The sequence below is a fragment of the Salminus brasiliensis genome, chromosome 19 (assembly GCF_030463535.1).
Source record: "Salminus brasiliensis chromosome 19, fSalBra1.hap2, whole genome shotgun sequence".
In the NCBI taxonomy this organism is placed as follows: domain Eukaryota; kingdom Metazoa; phylum Chordata; class Actinopteri; order Characiformes; family Bryconidae; genus Salminus; species Salminus brasiliensis.
In genome coordinates, this window is record NC_132896.1 from 26034274 (window position 1) to 26061167 (window position 26894).

A 26894-nucleotide genomic window follows, 5' to 3' on the forward strand; every position below is an offset into this window, starting at 1 on the left:
AAGAGTGTAGGTCTACACAATATTTAAAAAAAAACAAGTAATTCTGCTGCAGTGGCCATACTTGTACCAGTGCAACAAGCCACTACCATGTTGGTATCACTGCTATGCTGACAATAGTCCACAACCAACATGATCTGGTGAGCGGTGGTCCTAGGTTGGTCCATTACCATTGATGGAACGGGGTAAAGAGTGGTCTTTACCTCGTAACAGATGGGCCACAGTCAGTAATTTGAACCTATAAAGTGCAACTATGTGGTGGGTGTACTTTATAAAATCCCTAGTAAATGTATAAATAAAATGGCTCCTGGCCTAATTATCTGTTATCTTACTGATGAGAGATTTTACACAACAGGTGTAGAGTGGTGAACATCTGGTCCATAGGACTATTACAGATTCCAGTTTGGTAGATTATCTTTTTCAGTGTCTCTGTATTTACTACAGTACTGTCTGATTACATTATATTTTCACATTTGCTAGTTTAATTGTTGTAATACATGGTTTGCTTGTTTTTCTGTTGGGCAGACCACTTCTACAAACCATATACTGTACATGCCACCTTGCATGATGCACGCACTCTCTGCTCTGGGACACTACATATGCAGCATTGCTTTTAGTCTGTGTAGCCTTACTGACAAAATTAAGCCCTAGATTGTTTATGTTTTACTTAAACTTTGGTCTAAATTTTAGTATTTATCCAGTCCATACTATCCATACATATGTAAATTTAGCTGCAAAATCAGTCTGTTTTGAATGAGCTGTTTCTGTGATGTTACAAAAAATGCACTTTTACACATATTCAATAGTTGCAATGGGAGGTTCAAATAGCTGTTTACATGTCTTACAGCTTAAATATTTGTTTCTATATCAATATTGTTTATAGGATCAATAGTTGGGTGTCACACATGATTTTTGCACTTCACTCTGAAAATAAAGGTGCTTCAAAAGGTTCTTTGAGGGATGCCACAGAATAATCACTTCTGGTTCTATCTGAAGCATCTTTAAGTGGGTAAATAACCTTTATATGCAAATTCTTTTATGGCATCCGTCAAAGATCCATCTGAAGCAGCTTTATTTTTAGGAGAGTGAGAGGCTTTAGGGAAATCCAGTCCTGATTAATTCTAAGGGAGACAGAGAGGCTGAGAAAATGAGAGAATGGTCATGTGTGACTGTTCTTTCTACATAAACCCACACAAACCTTAAAAGGTATAACCCTTTTAATATAAATCAGTTCTGCTAACCAGGGCTTCATGCTAGTTATCATAATTTAAAAATCAGCTCTTGCAAGCCAGTGTGCTAGCGAGCAATCTTAATTCCTGTGATATCCTTAAGTGACTCACAACACACCGGGCTTGGTAAGGGAAATGCTGCCACCTCTAATCTCTATTCGTGTCTAGTTTGGATCTTGCTGTTGTAAGTTCTCGGCGGGTGGTTGGATTCTAATGAAAGCACGGCCTACCTAGCTCAGCTTGTTTCCCTAAAAATTACACTGAGAGCTGACACTCACGGAGATGGCAGATCAATATGTTTACTCCTTCTATGTAATCTCCTGTGAAATGTTTCATTCCAAAGTAATAATGTGGTATTGGGGCATCTCCACTCTGCTAATTCACTCAGTTTATTGCTGACACCCCAGATGAGAACACAAGCTTTATGGAGGTGACTGCTAGTGTGTGTGGTTCATTTGCAGTGAACAAATGTAGACTCTTGGCTGGACATGGGTGGACGTCTACAAGTGAAGGGCTCTCGAAGTTAAATTTCCATTTAAATGTAATGAGCTACATTATATGGACAAAAAGATTGGGGCACCTGCTCATTCATTGTTTCTTTGATTATCAATGGTAATAATAAAGAAGGAATTCATCTTGATTTTGCTTTCTACTAGATTTTGGAGCATTGCTGTGGAACATTGGATGTGAATTGCATTCAGTGAAAAGAGCATTAGTGAGGTCAGGATGTTGGATGATCACCACTCCACCTCATCCTTAACTCCACAACTCATCCCAAAAAGTACCATCATTTCAGAGAACACTGATCCACTGATCCACAGCTCAATGCTACCCCTCTAGCCCACACCTAACATAGGTTCATGTTTATCTACCTCCAGAGAGTCCTATTCTATTGCCAATACTTTTTTTTTTTTTACAGGGGCTGGACAAGCTGTGTGCATTCAGTAGAAGGGGTGTCCACAAACATTTGGACATATAGTGTATTAAATAAAAACTAACAGTGTAATAGTACTGAATACAGATCATATAACTTACTATATGGTAACATATGTGGTAATTGATACTCTTAAAATTAATCACTACATCATCCCCCTTATCTGACGGACAGTTTATTAACTGATTTTATTTTTAATAAGCTGTAATCCAGTCTTAGTACTAGTGATGTACTACCTTGAAAGATCTTCCTCCATCTCTAATCCACACCTGGTGAAAGGCCTTTTGAGCCATCGGAGGTACGTATGTTGGATCAGTACTTTTTAGGTTGGTAGGTCTTCAAGAAGAGGATTAAGTATATCTATAATTATTGACCATGGTACTCTTATGAGCCCACATTGCTAATAAATTATAAGCCTACATCATTACATTTACATTTATGCCATTTGGCTGCTGTGATCTTCCTAATGAATTAGATTTGAATCTTGTTACAGAGGAAGGTGAATGTAGAATTAGGAGTCTTGCCCAAGGACCTTTAAGGGTGTCACATTGCCCAAACAGGGAACCAAATCCTATTCCACCACACCATTCATTATTGATTTTTATCTGATAAGCCTAGCAAGAACTATACAGTTACAGTGCAAAATAAAATCCCTCCAATATAGCTGACCTAATGGCATATTGCTGTATTCATTTAGCACTATCAACTATCCATCAAGGCTCCTAGAACTACACTAATTTACTGAGAAATGATAAAAGCTCCATGCTCAATTTCCATTAAAGCAAATGCTTATATATCCCAAATATATATCCCAAAAGGTCAAGGATTCTACTTTTCACTTAAATGAGTACGCTGAAGGTGCTCAGAGTCAGAGTAATGTCTGAGAGAGTCAGAGAAAGCACAATTGGTAATACTTTTTCCGGGTGGGTGGATGGAACCACCATTGGTGGAAGTTTGAAAAGAGGCGATGGTTGGATTCAGATGTATTAGAGAAGTCCTCCCTATTGTCAGGAGCATTGCTAGTGCTAGGGGGCGCTATGATTAAAAAAAATTATTATGCTGATGAACATTTAATGAAAAATATTGTATTAAAGCTTTTAAGGATATTGAATCTAAGGGGTGTGCTAACCCACCATAGAAAAGGTCAGAGTTCAGAGACCTTTGGGGCACTTAGATTAATCACTAAATGTTATTACAGGACAAGCAGCCAAATGGCAATTGTACCATTTTAATGTGTGCTTGTACAGTCTGTGGTTATTGCACAAGTCAATTTAGAGAAAGATCAAACAAGTGGAATGAAGAAGACATTTGAATTAAATATTAGACTTTAAGCAAATGTGTATGATTGATCATGTTAACAACTGATTTCTTCCATTGAAACTTGTGCTAAGATGGCTCTCCAGTGCATTTCATTTACTCATCAGAGGCTTTTACACAACATATGGAGTGGACACACCACCATATATTTAAAAAATTATAATTTCTAAGGAAAACAGAAGCATACTCACTAGTGGTCTGGGACTTTTGGACTTACTACTGTACTACTGTATGTCCTTCACCATTCCTGATGATGAGGTGTTCTAAATGGATTATTTCACGGGGCAGGGAGCTGTGATTTTAGTTTTTTTTGCAGGGACATGCACGACAGGGCATTTCCATCTGCTGTTGCAAGATACAGTAGGTGTGAAAAAAGCGATATACACTAATCATGTCAAGGTGAAGCGTTTGAAGGTGGTTTGAAGTTTTTTCACTTTCAGCTGGATGACTCATCTTTACACTTCCTATCAGCTGTGCCAGATGCATGTTGCCACTAATATTTACCCTGACCCCTTTAGCCAGGTTAATAGTCTTTGTGGCATTAGTGCAGGAAGTTAAACACTTATAAGCTTAGGTCCCCACCCCTTAGTCTGCCATGCTGGCAAAAAAGGCTTGGTCGTCCTAAGCTGGTCAAGGTAATTAAGCTAGTTGACCAATGTAGGGTATGTTTTTGAAGTTTGATGGTTTAGTTAGTTAACTAGCCACTATGACCAAGATGTTTGACCGCCATGACCAACCAGTTTGAGCAGCATGACCACACTATCAACCACAATGACCAAACTGGTTCACCAGCATGATCACACTAGTCAACCCGCTTGACCAGCATGACAAACCTGACCAGGCTAGTCAGGTCACTATGACCAAGCTGGTTCATCAGCATGAAGATCTTGGCCACAGTGGTCCATCTGCATGAGCAGCTGGCCCAAACTAGGCAACCAGTATGACCAGCTTATCCATGAAACCTGAAAACATTGGTGGTGAAGAGGTAAGATCAGCCAGCTTTACCATTTTACTTACCAGCATAAGGTGTGTTTTTGCCTGGATGACCAGCATGGACCATCAAAGACCAGCTTGGACCATTTAAAAACATCTACCAGCAAAAGCTTGTCTTGAGCTGGACTTTACTGCTGGTTAGCTGGTTTTAGATACGCTCAGCTGGTCTTTTGTATGAGCAAAGCTGAGTAGCTGAGTTTGATGAATTAGCTGGTCATACCGGTTCCACCCCCCCTTGCTAACATATAAATTAGAGTGCAGGCTGTGATTTACACAATGCAGACAGAAGCTAAAGAACTGAATGAGTCATTTACAATATGGTCAGTCAGTATCATAATGTTAATAACAGCTAAAAACCTTGAATTAATTACAACATGGCCAGTTACTGTCATCAGGTTAATAGAAAACTTCAATAAGCTTGGAGACAGAAAGCTTAGAGACCGGCTGCTATTTTTATACCTCTGGTTATGATGTTCAGACTCAGTGTGCCAAATGGCACCAGTGTGGCAACATGCTGGAGTGCTAATGCATGTAGCTGTGCACAGGTGTGTCGGTACATCTCAAACAATTATGGGCGCTCTGCTTAAAGCGTGATCTCGGCGAGGGAAAAAACGGTGACTCAAACGGCATGTTTCTCGATCCAAAGTGCTTGAGTTTAATGAATTGCTTAATTTGAAGGGAGAATGATGGTGTTTTCCTTCATGGGCAGAGGGCCGGTTAAACAGTGCGCAATGCTTGAGCTGCCCCGCAGACTGCAGTGCTGACACAGGGAGACAGCGCAGATGTTACAAAGATTAGACCAGACTGAGCTATCGCTACTGCTCTCTCTTCGCTGTCTAGAGAGACAGGGGAAGTGCCGGCCAGGTCTCTGGAGGGCCTGTAAGGTTCAAAAACCTTTGAGTGATATAAAAAAAAGCCTAAACAAACCACATACCCAGTGGGCAGGTGCATCCGAAAAAGACACTATGAAGGAATGTTCTGTTCCCCTGAAAGGGTACCTCTACCTCCTTTCACATCGCAGAGCATACAGAAAAAAGAGAAGACGCGAGAAACGTGAATTGGATTTGCTCTTTGACGTCAACGCAGATACAGTATTATTCTAATACTCAAAGACATTTGAATGTTAGATTCAGTGCACTGGAGTTCAGAGCAGTGAGCTGACTACTTAAAGACAGTAGGTCTACGTACCCTTGATGTGAGACTCAGAAACAGAATAAAAAATAAAGCAGTTCCCTCTGAGCAGCCCCAATATTTTAACATTTCCGTTCCTGCCTCCCAACCCAAACATAGCACTTACAGCATTATAAGTACTTTTTTTATTATCTGTACTTTATTAAAATATATCCAAGACTTTTTGACTTTGTGCTTCCTACATTTCGGTTAAAAATATCCTACTTTTCACTCCATTCGTTTCTGCAGGATGTAGGATTACTGTGAAATGACAGATAACAGCATTGTCTTCAACATCCAACAGAATGTGATGTACTTTGAATCTGATCAAGACAATCATACCATGGAGTTTAGAGCTCAAACTCCCAAAAAATCTTGGGGAAGTCCACTATTACCAGAGTTTCTCAGTGATTTTAGTCCCATCCAAATGCTGCACCATGTCAGTCATTAGTAGATTCCCCGTAATTTCCAAGTTTTGTACAAGAATTTTACATAATTTTAATGGGCCTTCCAAAAAAGCAATGCACATTTCATCTTCAGAGACAATTCATGAAATATTACAGAAGCCCTACACGATATGTAGCATCCTGCCCTGCCCTCCATTGGTATTAGCAATCTGCTGATCGAGCTGTAAGATGATCAGCGATCAGTATCTGCCCAAAAAACACTGACTATGCTTTTTTCCACACTGCTTCTCTCGCTGTTAAACTGGGTTCAGGCTGTGCAAGTCAAGGCGAGTCAGAATAAACCACTGATTATTGCATTCATCAGTCACTTTGGCCGGGGAAAGGAAGGGAAGGCTTATAAGGCCGCCTGTGCCTTATCTTCAGGCTTATGGCTCAGCTGCAAGCCATGTCGCGGTATAGAGGTGTCTGCATCGGTGGTTATTCTCTTGGGCTGCTATGGTTATTATCTTCATATCCTGATTTTATGGTTAGTCTTGCTGTATGATCAGACCATTACCTCAGCACTGACCTGCATTCTTGAGCGATGCCATAGAAGAACCACTATTGGTTCCAGAAAGAGCCATGTTTTGTAATTTAGTGTGACTGTGAAGAACCGTTAATTGGTAAAGAACCTTTACATCAAGTAGGAGGTCTTTAGATCTTCACAAAGGATCTTCACAGTCACACATCTCTTAGATAAACATGTTTTTATGGAACTAAAAGTGGTTCTTCTATGGCATAGCTCAAAGAATCAAAAGTATTTCATCTAGTTCCTTCCTCCCCTTTCTCTGCATGCTGTGGACATTTACAGCGCCGGTAGCTCAGCTCTTCATTCACAGCTGTTGTAAACACACACTGCACTGCTAATCAGTCTTGCTCTGGTATCACACACAGCAGCTACTAAAAACTTGATATTATTAACCATCAACTCTGAGATCACACAACAGATCAGTCAACCTAAACAAGGTGGTAACTCTGACTGACGACAAAATCTGCAGACTAGAGCCAACCAGCACAGCCTCCAGACTCCAGCCAGACTGACAATCTTGGCTAAAATCAGGGTAGGAATTTCATATTGCTTATTTCCCAGAGTTAACCTTTTTAATTGTACTCAGTGAGCTACAGATACCTCAAAAATTAATAAAATAATATTTTAGACTCCAACACATAAATAAGGACACCATTAAAATCTAGTGTTACAGAGATTTTAAGGATAAGGCTCCTATAAATGGGCTGTTCGTATTTTATCATGTTTTTTCCTTGATTTTTTAAGGAACAGTTTAAACAGCTTGCATATTTTAAAATGGTTGCTGTGGTTACTGTGATATCCTGAGCCATCTAAGCCGGAACCTCCATCATCCACCCACCCACACATACACACACACACACACACACACACACACAAACTGTATATGCAAATGGCATCTCTGCAAAGGACCCTGTTAGTGTAGGCAGTACTTGGAGTAATTTGGGTGAAACCATTACAGATGGTGGGAAACACTTACCTCTGTCTGTGTCATAGAGGTACACAAACTTGTCCCACCGATAATAGGTCAGGAGACTGAGGACAGCCCCCTTCAGAGGCGGGCGCATCTGGATGACGAACTGGACGTCGGAGTCGATGGGGTAACTGGGCGTGACGAAGGAAGTGTGGAGGGCGCCGCAGAAGGAGGTCAGCGTGTTCATGGACTTCTTGTCATAGAAGCCGAAGATGGCGTACACCCCTCTGGAGAACTGCGAGCAGACTGGAATCAGAGCGGGAAAAGAGAGAGGAAAAAGAGGGCTAGCGTTAGCTTGTTACCAACAAAACATGGCCTTGGGAAACTAAGAAGAAGGAGGCTGCATTAAATACCAACTCTATTTACACAGAAAGGAGTTCATCCTACACATGAGTTGACAAAGGACCCTTTACGCAAAACGCGAGCGCACAAATAGGAATCGGATGACTCCAGTCTGTAGCAGCGTGAATTAATCTGTATCAGCATAGCAAAGTGCGCTGATTACATGGATGTGAGAGAAGAAATAATTGCATTTTTTTCCCCCAGCTGAGCGAAGGGCTGTGTTGAGGCTGACAGTGAGAGCTCATCAACAGACTCTTGCCCCAAACCAAAAACCGCCTGATTGGCTGATCAACTGTTCCTAATCTTCCCGAAACACTTGAAGCAAATGAATGGTAATTATGCACGTCTCTGTGAACTGGTAACATCCAATTACAGACTTAGATTTTTAATGGTTTGTTGACTACTTCTGTTCATCGGAGTTATTTAGCCCAGGGCAGCGCGATGATTTGTTTTTGAATCTGAGAAATGTATTAATCCGAGCGATGCTACTTCCAAATGTTTGTCAGGACTTTGGCTTGACGGAGCTTCATTAATGAACCCACAACGCTTCCAAAGGCCCTGAGATGCACTGAGCGGAATCACGCGAACTGAGCTAAATGTGAGTGCGTTCCTGCCGCTGGGTCTTCAATTCTGATCACGAGGCACTGGTGAACCGGTTCTAATTTATCTATAGCCTCTGGTCCTTGTAAAACACAGATTCCGTTTAAGAGTAATCAAGGTCATATGAGGTAGCTTCAGTGGCCAGACTGCCATGACACACTCAAAAATAAAAAAAAGGTTCCTAAAAAGTGGTTCTTGGCTTGGGTGATGTAGGTTTCTAGGAAGTCATTTGTATAGAATCTTGAGTTTGTCCATAACTTGAATGTTCTGTTTACCTTTTTTTATAGCATTTATAAAAGAATGGATCTACCCTTCTGCGGTAGCCTTAGCTAAGCTTGTTAGCTTTGGATAATAGCGACTAACAGCTGCGCTAATTGAATTGCGCAATAGCAAGTACATAGTATATCTCAATAGGTGTCCTCCGTCCTTGTGTTCTTGTGAGTTCATTCTCATAAGATGTTCTAGCAACTTCTCAGGTTCATTCTTCATGTTCTTGGTAAAAAACCCCATGGTCTTAATGATCAGCAGAGTTACTCTACATTTCTAATCTGAGACACCTGATCCAGTTTCTGAAGGTCTTTAGGAACCTGTGAATGTTAAAGGCAGCTGTGTTGAAACTAATCTTTCCAGGGCAGTACCAGGTACCAGAGCTAGCTCTTAAGTACCTTTTTTTTCGGCTTAATGACAAAGGTGAACCAAGGGCTAAAAAAAATTAAATTTTTATGGTACTGACAATGTTTAAATTTACACTGTCATCATCATGCGAGGTAAAATTGAATTACCTGATTAACCATGACAGCCCTATTCTAGATAAATTGCTTATCACTTACTAGAATCAAACCACACAAGGTAGAAGAGTAGAAATGAGGTCATGGGTTGCCTGTGACCCGCGGTATGTGTTTAAGGCTTACTGTGCTGGAGGCCATTCTGCAGTCCTCCTGCGCTTTGCCCTGTTAGCTGTAACTGCTAGGTGTTGACTGCCTTCTCCACTAAACCTCTGCCTTTATTTTCCTCCTGACAGACTGCTGCCTCCCTACTTCCAGGTGTACACATGATGCACGCTGATACATCATCACTCGGGCCTGCATAACAGACCTGCAGCAGTGACGGGGGAGACTGTACAGCAGTGTATGTGTGTGTGCTGGAGTTGGCTCCTTGCGGCGCTTCTGACAGCGCCTCAGTGCTTTTTCCCTCAGTTTGCTCATAATTTGGGCCAGCTCTGACACAGTGTCTCTCCTGAGAGGGGGTGGGGGGTGCGCTTTCCTCACTTCAGCTATACCAGGCTTATTAGGCCCGGCGCTTTGAACGAGTGCATGCCACATGGATAAATATGTCTCTGCCTGCCTGCCGCCTCGCCACTCCAATTGAACCCCTCTTTTGTGCCGGCCCGCCTTCCCCCTAACCATCTGGCCTCTCCCTTAAGCATACAAGCTCTTCAGGCTTGGCAACTTCTCTTCACCTGAACGCCTCTCCGCTCAGATCGTATCTGGGGATGCACCTCGGCTGCCAGACCACAGCCGTTCTGGGGGCCTGCCTGGACATAGATGTTTACAAGCTCGATCGGAAAAGTAGAGAGAAGAAGAAAAAATAAAGAGGTTCCAAATGATGGCTTAGTACTCTCTGCCGTTCTGCCTTTGCAATTAAGGGAGACTGATATAAATGTCAATTGAGGAAAACACTCTAGGCTCATTTCGTCCAGTCGCTCAGCTCATCGCCTCTCATAAGTCGCGGAGGGGCCTGAGGTGTCATGTCGCATTTCAATAACGGGTATTTACTCTGCGGCAGAGCACGATGGCTGCCGTGCCGGCATCATCTCGGCTCAGCGAGCAGCCAGCTAAGTGACATCAACCCAGACTATGCAACTCCTATCTTGGCAAGAGTGTCCTGTTCCAATTTCCCCCTTTTCTCCGCAGTGGCTAGCAGTCTTCAAACACCATTCATTTGTAAGGCCAACAAGAGCTCTAGACACACAGTTTCAGGGCATGCTGATGTCTTACTGTTGCACCCCTTCAGGTTTAGGTTAGGGTTAGACTTACAAGGGCTAAAGTTTTTAGCTTACAAGCTAAACCGAGGTGGCTTACCACATTATTGTCTGTTATTAAGTTGAACCGCTGCTTAGGTTTAGAAATATGGTCTCAGATGCTTAACCACCACTTAACTGGTGTGCATACATTTCTATTCAGGCAATTTCTGTATCGATGTGACAAAGTGTTGTTTTTAAAGCTAAATTCTAGTCAGCTCTGTCGAACATACTAACAGCACTGGACACTTTGACAAAAAAAATCAAGCTGTTCAGAGCAATTGATATTTTTCACAGTTAACTCTCCCTACATGCCATGTCAAAACACAAAACAGTGGGCTGTGTTTGGCAATTTTACATGTTGACCTGCAAATTTGGAATATTATTGACAAGCTAGCTAGCTAAGTAGCTGTACAGTAAGTGATTAATAACTATTTACTCAGCTTGTAATTCACACCCATAAAAACACCTTTAAGTATAAATGGACAGATCCCAACATTATGTTTAGAATGACTCCAATGTGTTGAGCTTCCACAGAGTTTAACCAGACATATAAAATTAGACAATAGATAGCTGCATAAATCAAATACTTTCAAAGTTCTAGCCACTGAAAGCAACAGTATGTCACAATTCTAGCTTCAACAAATGTAAAGCCAGCCTAGAGGAGGAGCTCATTTACAAGTGTGATTTGTATTTACAGCAGTGGGGTGAAAGTGCATTACACTCGTGAACTGTATGACAATTCTTCCATGAAGCTGCTTTATGGTTGCATCCCTTTACGTTCAGGTTGATGTTATTAGCTAGCCAGCTTAGCCAAGGTGGCTAACCCACATAATTTACTGTCAAGGATTCATACAAAGGACTTTCTTTAAATTATTATATATATATATTTTTGCATCTTTTAATACATTTGTGACATTTGATGACATTGATTTCTATGTTAATCTTGTGCTGCTAGCCATGTAACTGCGGTGCTATTTTATAACATTTTTGCATAATGCTGCAAGTCTCGAATCTGGAAGTCTCGAATTTTTGGTTCAAATCGGGTAGTGACAATTTTAACATACATGGAGTGGATGGAGTTCACCCCATGCTGACTCTGCCTTGATCTTGTGTGCATTCGCACCTGTGTCTTCTAAAATTTTAATTGAAATTTTCTTTCCTTTTATTATTCATGAGACATCTGTTTAGGCGACAGACCCTAACCGTAACTAACTACTGTTTATACGACCCCTGCTGAGGAACTTAAAGTTATTGACCTTGAATTTTGGAGAGATGCCCTTATTAAACCAACTCTGCCCTGTACATCCCTCTACCTCTCAAGTGTTACAACGTGGAGCTGCTCCAAGCGGCTTTGCCGCTTCATAGCCGCTGGTGTTGAAACCATAAGAGTCATTAGACATGGCCATGTCCCACGGGCAGCCTTTCAGCCTGATATAATGTAATCACAGGCCCATGAGCTCCAGCCGCCTCTCGCCACCACAATCATACATGGCCCGGGAGTGGGAGCGAAATGCTGGAAATGTCAGCGCTGATCGCCCGGCTTGCGCTTTCTACCGCAGCCCCCTCCTCTTCCGATTTCTTCCCCTCATTTTCTCTCCCTCTCTCTCGAATCCACTCACTTACAGCTACTGTCTGCAGCTCTGAAACGCTGTCAGAGCGGCATAATTCACAAGTGTTTTCGAAGGTGGAGGAGAGTGGTCGGGTGGGGAGTGTGGTGTGGTAAGATGTAAAAAGCTTCAAACCATTTACTCCAAATGTCAGCCAAAAAACTCAACAGCCCCTCTATTGTAATGATGCCTGTGACCCTTTGAAAGGATATCTGTGCTCATGGCCTCAGATTTTGTAGCCAGATAGCTCCACATACACCAAGTTTCCAGTTTATTAGGTCCACCTGCCTTGTATCTGAACTCAGGGGCCATGTTATCGAGTACACCCTTCATAGATGCCTACCACTTTGTGCAATTAGTGACTGTAAACCATCTGTTGCACCTTTCTTGTTTTGTCGGCCACCTCCTGCCCTGTTTATTAAGGCTAACAGACCATGCTAGGACCACAGCTGACCATGGTGGACCACTCTCAGCAAAGCAGTTAGCAAGCAGTTGTCAATCGTGTCAGTCTTGTCAATCAAACACGACCATTTTGCTTGGGTTTTAAAACACGGTCTATGTTTCCTGGCTACTTCAAACACCTACTTTGTTGGCAAACCTTGTTCAGACAAGCTCAGCTGTTGATGCATAATTTGTGGTTTGTCATCGCCTTGCCGCTTCATCAATGTTAAGTGGCTCTGACCACAGGAACGCTTTTGGCTGAATGTCCCTGATTGGTAGACTGTTCTCAACCCACCAGTGACCCTGAGAATGACAAACACACAGCGCTACAGACACCAACACACTACTCCTGTGGTGTCACTGCTATGCTGAGAACGCTCCTTCACCCAAACAGTATCTGGTCAGGTACCACTTTACAGTAAGACCACCCTTATAAAAGGTCTATGAGTGGTTTAGAAGTAGTTCATTAATGTGGTCGGCTGTGTCAGAATCACCTGACAAAAGTAATAAGCAGTTCTTACACATAAATAAAAAGGGCAATAGCAGGCAAATAGAGAGCTCACATTACTCTGTACTATTTTAGTTTAACTTCTTAATCAACCAGCATTTTACCTATATCTAATTACTCAGAGATGATAATTTGACCATTTGATCTTGACATTTTCCGCACTGTTGATGTTGATGTTTGTAAGTTATTAACAAATGCACTTTACAATAAGGCCACTTTTTGTTTTAGAAGGTGTGTGTTAGTAACTTGTGGTAAAAAATGGTCATAGGCTGGTAAAGAAGACAATAAGTCTTATATGCTAAGTTAGCTAAGGTTTCACAGTGTAGATAAATGTTAAACCACTGTTGGTTGGAACCTGATTTATGGTCACATTATCTCAGGTCTAAATGTTTATTACACACTTCTATCCCTTAAGTGTAAGTCGTCACTGTAGATACAGAGAAATAAATGCTTGGTTGTAATATAAGTGAGATTTTAAGGGGATAAACCATACACCATAAGGGTAGTCTAATTATAAAGTGGTACCCTGGTCAGTGAGTACCACTTTCCATGGGATCCATGGTATACAGAGCAGGCTGATAAGCTGTGCATGGAAAAAAATAGGTGATCAGCAATGCTACATGGGCGGCAGCTCGAAAAGACGTGGTGGCTGGCTTTGCATGTATCATAGGAGACGTGTTAAGTCCTTACCTTCATAGTGTTGGGAGAACTGCTTATGCTAAGGGGAGCTAAGTACAGGTGGGTTAATTGGCAGTACCACATTAGGAGTAAAAAGGGGGAATAAGGATGCCTTGTGTTTTTTGTTGCTGTAATAGAGGTAATAGAGGTGTTTGTGTGTGAAGGTTCTTGTTGGATACACTGTGTTTTTCCCCCACAAGTAAGCATGTAAGTTCAGTATAGTTGTATATACGTGTCCTTTTCACTGGTGAAACCAGCCAAATCTATGTTCTCAGAAAGCCTAATTAGGAATATGCTGCAGACTACCGATCCTTGTCCACTGCAATCCAGCTTTTTCAAGTATTTCTAAGCGCTAACCTCCTAAGCTGTCTTTCTTTCTTTTTTTTTGGTTGCGTATGTGATGTATCACTCTGAGGAGAGTGTTCTGTTCCTCCCTGTTGTGTTTAAATCCATGTCTTGCTCTCTGGGCCATAGGTTCTGACTCACCATGCCAGTCCAAGGCAGACACACAAGCACACACACACTCTCAGATTCGCTGCAGATCTCCTTCTGTGCCCCAGCCAGGAGGACATGCCACCTCCATGACACCGGCACTCAAAGCGGCCGCTGACCAATGAACTAGCTGTCAGGCTCCACACAGTCGCCCACTCCATCTTCAGCAAGACACATCATACCTGCCTGCTTTAGCAGCATGCCCTCCCAATCTGCAGTCCACATGTCCTGGGGTTGCTTAAGGAGCTCTGCAGGTCTAAATTAAGGACACACTGTTTGCCAAAGTGTATGAGTGACCACTGGGAGGTCCACATGATAAACATTAGGGGGGTGGGAGTGGGGGTGGGGGTGCATATGAAATGCTACAGCAAACATTTAACATCACAATTCATTGGTCCTGAAAAAGTACCAACAAGGTGACTGCTGCACACACACACACACACACACACACACACAGCTTCTGCTGGTGACATAATCATGTAGCCCAGAGGCGGTAGCCGGTAAACAGTGGGAAGAACATTTTGGGTTCTTTCCGGAAGGCAGCTCTGACTTGCAGAACTCAAGTATCTGTTAAAACCAGTGGCAGTCACTGCAACAATGATATCTCTCTTAAAACAAGCCAGTTTTCTGGTAATGTGGAATTGAGCAATGAATGCATTCAGCCACTTTAAGCTGCACCCCCTGCGGTCACAGATGTGCAAACACACACACACACAGCTTGTCTAGTCCCTCCAGAGAAGTACTGCCAATAGAATAGGACTCTGGAGCAGATAAACATGAACCTAATGTCAGGTATTGGCTAAAGGGTTATTAAGCCATTCAGCACTGAGCTGTGTTCTCCAGAATGACGGTGCTAAATTTCAATATTGTTGAGGGTGGTGCTCATCCAATGCTCCCCAATGGCATCACTAATGCTCTTGTTGCTGGATGCAATAAAATTCCCATAGCAATGCTCTAAAATCTAGTAGCAAGCCATACCTGGACAATGGAGACAGTTATTCCAACAAAAGCAGGATAAACACTTTTTAAAACCCTCGATTTTGAAAAGAAAAAGTAAATGAGCTGGTGCCCCAATACTTTTGTCCATATGGTTAAATAGACTTAAAGCAACAATGTAACATTTTACCTGAAAATAACAGCTACTCCGGGCTGCAGTGTGTAACTTTAGAGAAGCAGGCAAAATAATGTTGTGGAATGCAGGAACTGTGTAATGCTGCATAACCGGAGTCATATTTGTGTAAAATCCTGTAAAATCACTGTACCGACTCAGGCCACATGCTGCCTTCACTTTCAGTGATGATTCTTTTCCCCTCAGCTCCATAGTGGTGCCTCAAAGTGCGAATTACACATCCTGACTGTAGGGGGAGCCCAGGAGCAAGAAATGCCAATTTGTCATGGAGCTGCTTTAAAATGAACAGTTTAACAAAAAAAAAAAACAAAAAAAATAGAGTAAATAAGATCACTTACCTACACCTGATTTCGTTTACAATAGGAGATACTAGGCTACAATTGCTAACTTAAACTGAGCTTAAACTATCACCAGTCTTATGTCAGTAAATACCAGCCAAAATCTTTATTGGAAAGCTTTATTGGAGTTTGTTAGCAACATTAGCCTAGCATCTGCCATTCTAAACTAAAGAAGCAAACTTGTTTTGACTTATTGGCAGCATTTGGGGTAACTGATAGATCATGGTAATTAGATTCTTTGACCAAACTCATCTTCCCTTAATATTATTTTTATTTGCCAGGGTTTCCATTTTGTGCAGTCAAGGGACATATGACTGCAATTCACAGTGAAATTATTCCATGTAATCTCTATGGACAAGCATCCCAGAGGACACAGCTGGCTGCATTCTCACCTAGAGGGAAGGACAGAAGGAACTGCCTCACCAACACTGCTTCACAACGTACAAATTCACTAACTGTTACTAACTGGCGCCACTGGAGCAAAGATAATAGTACTACTTCACATTAAGGGTTGCAATTAGTCAGGCAATACCAAAAAACCTGAAAGCAAAGCTTGTCATTAATTCCTAGCTTATTTACCTTTAAACAAACTGTTGCTTATTACACTGCCAATGAACAGACAGAAGTGTTTACTCATGTAAAAATGAAGAACCAGTGAGCTGGAGTTCCCAGGGCAATTGGCCCAATGCACTCTAGTAGTTGGTGTCTATGCAAGTAGGGACAGCAGGATGGAAAATACAGCAGGGTGAACATACATCACTTCTGAGAACACTGTAATGACTTTAAAGCAAACTAGTGGAGCCTTTCTAGCGTTATATAATGGTTGTGACCTCATGATCTGATTGGTTGAAAGGGGTCCCACCTGTGTTGTCATACCCGACAACAGTGTCTTTATTCCCTGTAGCTGTATCATTCGGCTGACCAACAGTTGCTAAGTAACAACAGTAGTCGCAACATGCCACTTGTTGTGGGACTACTTTTTTTTAGCAGAAGAAAAATCGCCAGAGGGAAACCTGCAGGGCTTTTAACGTCTTCAGAGAAGGCCTAATGACTTCTGGGAACTGGGAGATACATCTGTTCATTTAGATTTCATATCATTATCAATGTTGTTGTATGAACTCTACAAATATTGTTATCTTGTGTAATAAAGTATAGTAAATTGGCTAATCAGGATTTTTAGATTTTAGTCCAGGGTACTTGGAGGACAGATACAGACTGATTCTTACTAAGGAAATTCTCCCATTGGTTAGTTCTTCAGGAGTTGAACAGAAGACCTTACAGATTAGATTAATTAGATCTCAGACTGGTCTAGAGGTAAGAGAGGCATGTAATGTGGTGAGGTTTACTGACTGTGAAGCACTTATGAATATGTTTTCACACTAAAGCTTTTGTTCTGGACCCAGGTCCACTTGCTCTGTAAGTCCGGTACGTTTGGTCAAGCTGTTTTCGTGCTTGGGTGAGTACTTGAGTCTATGGTCCTTGTAAAAGAAGTGATCTGGGTTTTTTCTTTAAGCGGTCAGCTGTGCATGTGGAAGTAATCTGGGTTGTGTGATTGGTTAATTTTTTAACATGACTGCTTCAACTTATCGCTTGCATGGCTAAAACCTTCTTCGAGAACAGCTCCTTGTTTGTAGCTGTTCCTGCATGGTGAAATGCCGTGCCTGAGTGTTTAGAGGAAAATAATGGAAATCAATGAACGGATAACCCTAGGTCCTACTGTTTTGCAAAAATGTGTGGAAAAAAGTGGCGTTTGAAATTGCACAATCGATCCACAATTCGAATGCAATGTGTGAAAGTAAACCAGTGATAATGAGCCCCTCCCCCAAACAAGCTATGTATTTGGGACATGTGTGAAAGCTCCCCAAATTATGGAAGCTTAGAGATGTTTTAGAGAGTGTATTATTAGAAACCCCAAAGGGGCGCTAGCAGGAACTAGCCTCTAGAAATTATCAATACAAAAATCTTATATTTCAAACAATTCTACAGAAGCAGTTGATCAATTGTTGGTATTACTGTAAAAAGCAAAGGTGTCAAAAGTATTCACATTCATTACTCAGGTGGAAGTGTGGATACTAGGGTTTAAAAAGACTTCTATAGAAGTTGAAGTATCAACTTAAGCTTTTTACTCAAGTAAAAAGGTGTAAAAGTACTGGTTTCAAAACTACTTCGGGTATAAAAGTAAATATATTGTAAGGAAAACAAAGGCCAAAGGCTAAGGCAGCGCCACAGGGCCTATAGTGCAGTACCCCACCTTCCCAAAAAACATGTTTCTAAAAGCCATCATGACTATAATATTGTATTAAAATGTTTGTATTGAAACATTTTTGGGATGCACTAGGCTACCTGTTTTAGCTACATATCTCCCTATTGAAAATGAATTCATTTTGGTAAAATCAAATCATTAAAGGAGCATCTATATGCACTACTGAGAATTAACGTGTTTCATGGAGGGAAAATATGATAAGTAGTTGCCTATAAGTATTGTAATGGTGCAAAAAGTCAAATTTCAGAGGCATGTTATTGAAATGTAAATGTGGAGCTTAGTTGGGACATTTCACTCAAGTTCTCTTGAGTCTCTGTCACAGACATCTTCATACTAGGCTATCTCTGGTAATAAGTCTGGTCCAAGGAGTTTTCCATTGGCTTAGTGCTTTGGCTTTTTTTAACCTCAACAAGATGTGTAAATAAACAGCCTTCCACAGCTGAATAAACTTATGAAGAAATGCGAGCAGAAAACGAGCAGAGAGGCATTTCTATTTAGGAGAGCTCTATCTGAGAGATGGTTGCCATGATTACCAAACAGTTACCACCCTGAGTCTCAGCCATACAAAGGAATGGAGTTTCGCTGAGCTGTCTGAGGAACGGTGCTGGCGATAAAAACGCTGAGTTTAAAGGCTCCGGCAGAACAGTGCTCTTTTTCGAAGGGAAATGGGAGATAATGCTGCTTTCAGTTGGGTACCAGAGATGGGGAGATCTGCTAGGAGTTAATTGATACATAAGACGTCGCCTTTCCGAAAAGGACCAGTAATGCCACCGTAGCTCGGCTGTGAAGGAAGAAACAAAAAGGCAAGGCGAGCAATTAACTCCTGTCTTCACCCCACCAGACTAAAAACAAAGAGATGTCGCCTTAAAAACGATTAAAAAGATACTGGATTGGTGCAAGGAAAACTAGAAGAGGCTGGGGAACAGGCAGCTTGATTCAGCATGGTGGATTTTTTGAGGGGGCGACTTCTGACATGCAAGCACACCAGAGAACAGAGTGTGCAAGGATTCTTTAGCTACACATTGGACACATTCAAAGTTTTACTGCTCAGTTCCTATTTGGTGCTCTTTCTGCTTTGATGGTTCACATTGGTGTCTATTTTTATACTGGAAAATAAGCCACAGGGACAACATAAATGCAAGATTTTCCATCTAGTGTCTCTTACAGACTCATTTGCGCCGTATGTGACACAGATGTGTTATATGTGTGGGGGAGTAAACAGCAAAATATACGTGTGACGTGTGACATTTGAACATGTGGCATTGAAATGTGATACATATCCGATACACTGTAATGCACCGAGTCTGAACAGCCAGACCAGAATTCATACGGCTTTTACGTCAATCCAACTCGACATTCGTTGAGGAGAAGGGACAACAAACAACAGCAGTGAGGAAGGTAACGGACCTCACAAATATTTGGGATGATGTCTCTGTTCAAACTTAATTAGAAAGCTCATATCGCAACCACTCTGTGTTTGAGATGTCTAAAGAAATGGCCTAACACGGCCGCAGGAGGACACGGCCACAAGAGGCAGCTTTTTTTTACAGCGAGCTCGAGCGCATTCTCCGTCAGACCCTGGAACTCCTTAATGGCTCCTGTGATGCTGGCAAAGATGAAGCACTGTTTTTTTTAGGAGCGTGAACTGTTCAGACGACTGTCGGCTATAGCTCACATATATTGTGTGACCAGCCTAAAAAACAATTGGATTGGATTTGGTGAGAAAATCGGATTTGAGCAGCTTTATCTGTTTTGTGAATATATTGATATGTATTTTTTCCTGTAAATACTTTGTGGGGAAGATATTTAGAAATTTGTTCATTGAAATGAACTTATTCATAAAATATATACAGCGGCATGCAAAAGCTCCCACCGTCTTTGTTACTGTGAAACGTTAATTGAGTAGAAAATGAACAAATGTCCAAAAGTTAAAAAGCATTTTTTCAACATTTCAGCAAAGCCTAGTTTTGTACAGTGCTAGACTGAATAAAGGAAATGAGTGGCATGCCAAGGTTCAAACACCCAAAAATATTTGAACAGATAAGTAAGAGTCAGGAAGATCAAGAAAACCTTCAGAGAGAGCTGTTCACAGGATTGCTAGAAAGGCAAAAAAAAAAAAAAACCCTGTTTGACTGCAAAAGACCTTCAGGAAGCTTTAGCAGACTCTGGAGCGGTGGTGCACTGTTCTACTGTGCAGCGACACCTGCACAGATATAACATTAATGGAACAGCCATTAGAAGAAAACCTTTCCAACGTCTTTCCAACATAAAATTAATTGTCAGAAGTATTCAAGGAAACTTCCAAAACAGCCTTATGCATTTTGGAAGGAAGCCCTGTGAACTGATGACGCTAGAACATCATTTTTTAGGCCTCAGTGATCAAGTAAATAACCTAAAGCAATAAATGTCCCGATCAGTCTATTATCAGTACTCATCAAATAATCAATAAAAAGGTCTGGCTCTTCTGTTAGTGCTACTTCTAAAGAAATAAAGAGAAAAAAAGAGAATTTCTTGGATTTGCATGGCATGGTGCATTTATTTGTAAATATACTGTAAATAGGTCTTATCTGGACATTATCTAGATGCGAGATGCATCAAGTGGTTAAGAGTATTTAGGCTGTAAGTGACCCATATCTGTCTTTATCGTGTATGGATTGTTCCCTTAATTGCTTGTGCCCAATTAACCACCAAATTAGCAGTAATATGCATGTGTATATACATTAATGCTACATACAATACTACATAACACTCATTTAAATTCAAATCTGGCTGTTTGCATTACATTCACATGGTCATGTTAGAATACTTACCAGATCTCGAACCATATACTGTAAGTGGTTCAGCTCTCATACAGGTCACATATAGGCAAACCATCTGTGCTAACCCTGCATTTTTGAATAAAGTTGAAACACAACTGAAAGGGTCTGTGGGCCAGCAAGTGGTTCTTCTATTGAATCTTTATTTTTGATAGACTGAAGAATGTTGTGACAATTGTGGTCAGAACTGAATGGACGCCAGGCTTTGCAGGCCTTGCACCAGGTCAACGTCCCTTGCTATTCTGACTAGTATCAGACCCAGCATTTCTTGGTTCTCATGGTACAGCCCATACCTTTACCAAGCTGCTGTGTACCCTGCTATTGTCTAAATATTTCTAGTGTATCTGCCCACACTCTGCAGAGAAGCACATCTGAAGGACATTCGCACCACACAGTGTTTTGTGCCTGTTTTTTCCCACAGAGGTTTCTGAAAGGGTTTGATACATGTAAGGCTTATGAAATTCTGTAATTGGATTCCGGGAAAGCTGTTGACAAAGTCTCCCACGAGCACCTAATCCCCAATCAGCAGTGCGGCGCTCCAGCATGCTCCAGGAGCTGAATAGAAAGTAACCTAAACAAGTGAGAGGTGGCAGCCATCAGAAAACAGCAGTAATAAGACATGAGCCCATATTTATCGCATTTCTCAAATTAAGACGACTTACCCCGGAGCAGTTTTTGCCCTTCGTCCCAGCAAACGTGACTACGGCACAAGGACAGATAATCCTGATCCTCACTGTGAGACACACACTGTTCCACTGAGAGTCAGAAAGAACTGCTTAAATGCTATTTGCTGTAATAAATGCTGATACACACCACAAATAGAGGCAAACATATAGAAAACAGACTGGCACTAGACTAGCACTTTTTCCTCTACCAGTAGCTCATAATTTACGTGTAATACATGAAGGAGTGGCCTCTAGGTCAGAATGTGGTCGTTTTTAGAAAGGCACCTAAGTGGTCATTCAGGTCACAGCTCAGGGAGCTAGCAAAAAACACCAAGATAGTGCTGCTTTTGGCAAAAGTGACTATAAAGGAATATAGTCTAATGTTCCTATATTTCAATCTTCTCCACTTCACTTTCTGCCTCCAAATCTAATGGTAATGCAAGAACCATAAGCTATATTCTCACTATATACAGCTTAAATGTCAAGAACTTAATGAAATCCAGATGTCCAAGCTAGCTAGTTAGCCCGTACAAGTGGATGCAAAACAGAATGCAGTGGTAGCAGCGTTGTTATGGTAGCAGTGTGTAGAAAGTGTCAGCACAAAAAACTGAAGGTAGAGCTTAGTCTTAGTCAAACACAGCCTGAGGCCTGTTTAACACACTGCTTCTGTGGCATGAGTAACCTGACAGTGCGCATGTTGGCCATTCACAAATGGTACCATTAGTGTTACTGCTTGTAAGCAAGTTCTACAGACATCTTTTCCCCAATCCTTTCCCATTTTCTGCAGATCCAGAAAGCATTGTTTAGTTAATTGTAGAATTTACATTTTCTAGTTTTTTGTTGAATTTTCTTTGTTTTTCATAGGTTATTTCACCATTATTCTGCATGGGGAAAATGTGCTTGGGGTCTATTCTCTAGATTCCACACCTGAATGCCATATACCCTTTACAAATGCCAGAGAACATCTAAACTGGTAAACACTAGAACAATGCTTTCAACACATCAGAGGGTACCTGAGAAAGATATGAGACATTGCAGCAGAGGTGGACCATGCAACATGACAATGACCTAAAACATTCCAGTAAATCCATCCAGGAATGTCTCAAAAGAAAGACATAGAGAATTGGCCAAACAAGCTGTGCATGTAATCTCCTCAAATATCGCATACCTGACAGAGTGAAGGAAAAGCTGTATTCCTTTTGATGTCCAAGACTGGTAGAAAAGGTCTTAATTATTTTAGCCAAAGGTGGAAATACCAGCTATTAGGTCATATGTTGTGCTAAATCTTTACCTCACAAGGAAATATAGCATTTCTGCTATGTTCAAAAGATCAAATGTATATAATTTTTAATTGTGTTAAAAAGATTTTAATGGGGTGTCTTTATTTTATCACTTTAGTGTATAATTTCTATAGAAAAGCATGGATGCAGGTAGTGTCAGCAAGACGGGTTTAAAGACCCCCAGCACTAGAATGTGTAGCAGAGGATCAGCAATCTCTGGAGTGCATCCAGTACCTTTGGGGTAAGTTAGAGTGACACTTATGATCAAAAACTAATGCAATCAAATTCTCACAGCAATGTTCCAACTTCTAATGTAAAGCCATCCCAGAAGAGTAAAGGCTGTTGCTTGTGTCAGGAGGGACTGATTTCTTTATTAATGCCCTTGATTTCAGAAGAAATGCTAGATGAGTCCAGTGTAAAGTAGTTTATGTCAAATCTTGTATCATATTTTATTGAGGGTTGTTATAGTAGCGGTATGAAACCACATTGGTTTTTACACAGTGTACAGTAAGCACGGCGAAAGAGCTAATCTGGAGGCGGCACTCCACCATAAGTAGGACTTTCTCGATATTCTGGGCCTGGACGGCCCTGAAAACACAAATTTTTTTTGGCTGGGGCAGAGAGCGGCAGGCTTCGCTCCAGCGTTCTAACTTCTGCATATCACCACACACTCCCCGGAGCATGAGCCGGAGAGGAACGGAGAGCCTTATCAGAGCGAGAGCTTAAGGGAATAGTTAAAGAGGACATTTTCAAATAGCCTCTCCTCCTCAGAGTGGCTAAGCTGCAGTCTGGGAGAGGCCATTTTTAAGAGAAAAAAAGTAGGCAAGCTTGCAAGCCGTGGGTGGGCGCGTTTTCGGCTGGGTTCAGCACTATGCGCAATGAAACAATGGCGAAAAAAACGCCACTCAGTCTCCTCTCTCTCTCTAGTTCTCACTCTCTCTCTCTCCCTCCTTCTCACTCGCTCTGCAGAAAGCCGGCTCGCTCTCAGCACCCACACACCCATCCATTGCGACCTCCTCCACAGCACCCCTGCTAACCTATTTGTGAGTCGATGGCTTTCAGCCAGGCCTAAATGAAAAGCTAGCAAGCTTCACTCTCTGCTAATCATTGCGTCGGAGCAGGGAGGCATGTTCTAAGGCTGTATTTCATCCCAGTATGCTCAAACACTGCACTTACCAGCTGCTTTATTGCACACCTCAAGCTTTATGTTAAATATAGAGCTGTATAGATAAGTAGCTCATGTTTTTCACTGTTTGCCTTACCTCTCTAACTCTTCACAGACTGGAACTCTTTCGGCTGGTAGACTGTTCCCGACCTAGCAGTGACACTGTTACACTGATATATGTAAAAACCTCAGCAGTGTCACTGTGCTTAACACGCTAGTACCAGCACCACTAACCTACAACCACTGTGACAGTGCCATGACTGTGCTGAGAACGGTCCACTACCCAGGTCAGCAGTGGTCCTACGGTGGTCCCTTGCCAAGATGGCTGGGGTAGAAGGTGAAGCAGTAACAGATGGACTATTAGTTCACAAAATAAAAAAGATGAGTCAAAATCATGTAAAAAAGATCTTTAGAAAAAGCTCTAGAATGTCAAAATGTAGAGAATAATAGAGAGCGTTTTCAGTTTAATCCTTGCTCTACCATTTAAAGAGTCTTTAATATGGAAAACTGTATTTACCCAAACTGTTGCATAACAGACTTGACTCATTATATGTACACCTTCAAAATCTACAGCCCAGCCCACTAGCAAGAGCCTTTTGATGATAAATGCCACGGCCACTTCAGAAGAATGTAGAAGCGAGATTAAACAGGCTAAATGTGAACACTAGGCCAACCAGAGAGGGTTAGAAGGGCTGACCAGAGGAAGTTCCACTGCGAGTGTCTGCCCGCACCACTGAGAAGCAGGTGACCAAGCCGGAGGTAAGCTAAAAGCTAACTCATGGGACTGGCTACCATCTCTGTCACCAGCTAGCTAACAGAACGCTGCTGAGAGGACATCCAAGTACGGCTCTGGAATAATTACAAAAACAATTACAATTACAATCTTGTTTTTGTTGGTAAAACAAAGCTATGCTGTGGCTCCTGTGAGCTGTTGCGTTGACCTAATCCATTCAATAAAAGCATTGTTCCTTTTTCACAAGCGTTCCAGAAAAGAAAAATCAGTGTGTTTCGTTCTGAGGGGAAAAATAACAGGGTTGTAAATAGGCTTGCAAAATCAAATCTGAGCATTTTGTGCCCTATCTTTACCCCGTTTACACCTGGTCAGTTCATGTGACTAGTATCTGTATTGTATCATGTATTTAGCCACATGGTAGTCAAATGAGTCTCTGTTTGATGAGACTGAAATCTGACTGCTGGGTGGGACAAATATGCAAATTCGCTCATTGTGCGGTTGTACCAGGAGGAGTCTTGTAGAGACGAACGCGTTTCACTCATCCTGAAATGGTCTGAGAAATCACATTTCTACCTCTTTTAAAAGGGTGTGTTTACAACTGCAGGTGTAAACGGGGTCTTCATGGAAACCTTTGGGAAACTTAGGCTGGTTTAAACTGGAAACTTAAGCTTATGTTTGCTCTTCCTCTACAAAACGTAAGGGGGTTACATACTCCACAAACTCCACTGTGACAGTGGTAGATGTTTCTAATAAACTGCCAACTCAGTGTACCCTTGCTGATTACTCATTGCCCTATTACACTGTCATGAGCAATGCTTCCGTTCCAGAACAGCCAATAAAGCCAGACTTCCGATGTGTACAATGGGAAAGATTTCATCAGCTATCATAGGCTCACATGGAGGGGTTCTAGGTAGCTCTTATCAAATGATATATCAGAGTTCATGACTAGCAAGGGGAAAAAAGCCCAATCCTGGCCAGAGTGAAATTTGCATTGTTTGCTAGATTACAGCTATGGATTTAAAACAAACTCTCCGAGGGGCTGGCCGTCTCTCTGCCCGGCCCTGGCGTTTTCTGCCCGGAATAACTAAACAGGGCAGAGGCGGGAGGGAGCGGGCGCTTTAACCTTGAAGGCATCATTTAAAAAAGACTCTCTTCTCTTCCATGCTCCCTCTCTCTCCCTCTCTTTTACGCGTACACACTCTCTCTCTCTCGCTCTCTCTTTTTTAAAGCAAGAAGAGTCCACTTTCCTTGTTTCATCTTACAGGAGCCATGGCCAAGGCTGTATAATGTAGGAGGAGAGTGGGGGAGTGGTGGCCTACTTTATCACACAGAGAGCCGGGCCGGCCCTTCATTTCGCCGCCTGGCGATCTGAGGATGGCTTTCGCATTACTAAACCTCGCCTCGCGGGTGGATGCTGCTTCCGGAAGATGTAAGCAATGAGGTGAGGTAAACAGAGACAACCCCCCCCTCCTCTCTCCCAGAAAGGCCTATGAGCATTGAAGCACAACGATTACTGAGATGCCAGGTTAGAGTCAACGAGCTTGAGTGAGTTCAGGTCAAAAGTTTGGAAGCAAAATTGAGTTTTTTTAAGACATGGCATATTTGGCTTTTTCTTTTTTTATGTTGACTAAAGGAGTGGATAACCCCCAGTAAGCTTAATAACAGAAGTGAAATCATAAATATTGTTAATAGATCTAATAATTCTGATTATAAGAGAAGTTGTAATATATTAATCAACATACTTTGTAGAGATTTTAAGTCATTTAATCTATAGTAGGTGTTTTTATTGTCATCTTACAATATAATAAGCCAAATTACAAAGACAAAATGACTTAAAATGAGTAAAAGAAAAGGTCTAGATAGGATATTAACTAGATTTAAGGTCAGTTTGCTTGCTGCAGTGTCCTTTTGTGTGTCTTTTAAAGCTTTGATACCATACTTTGTTCTCATACATTCAACAAACTTTTGAAAAACAAAGAATTTGCGATTTTCCTTTAAAAATCAGTGCCTGCTTTCATGCTTTTGCCCTGTGGTTTAAATGCAGCTGTCCTGACATGGAGCCTATTAGGCCTGCTGTGGACACCCACGGCTAAATCTTGACAGTGTGGCAGAGACAGAGAGTTGGGGGGAAGGGGGCAGATGGGGTAAGAATAGAGGTGAGTAAAAAAGAGAGCGAGAGAGAGAGACCTAGAGATAGAGAGCAGCGGAGCAGGCAAGGATGTGTTTACA

General features: G+C 41.7%; 1 protein-coding gene across 5 annotated transcripts in view; it reads right to left on the bottom strand.

Moving 5' to 3' along the window:
• gria3b (glutamate receptor, ionotropic, AMPA 3b) overlaps window positions 1-26894 on the bottom strand; it is a 169386-nt gene that overhangs the window by 108530 nt on the left and 33962 nt on the right. For all 5 annotated transcript variants that reach the window (XM_072663162.1, XM_072663160.1, XM_072663161.1 and 2 more), the window contains exon 3: window positions 7592-7831. In XM_072663162.1, the coding sequence (XP_072519263.1) occupies window positions 7592-7831 (240 nt within the window). The remainder of the gene's footprint in view (window positions 1-7591; window positions 7832-26894) is intronic.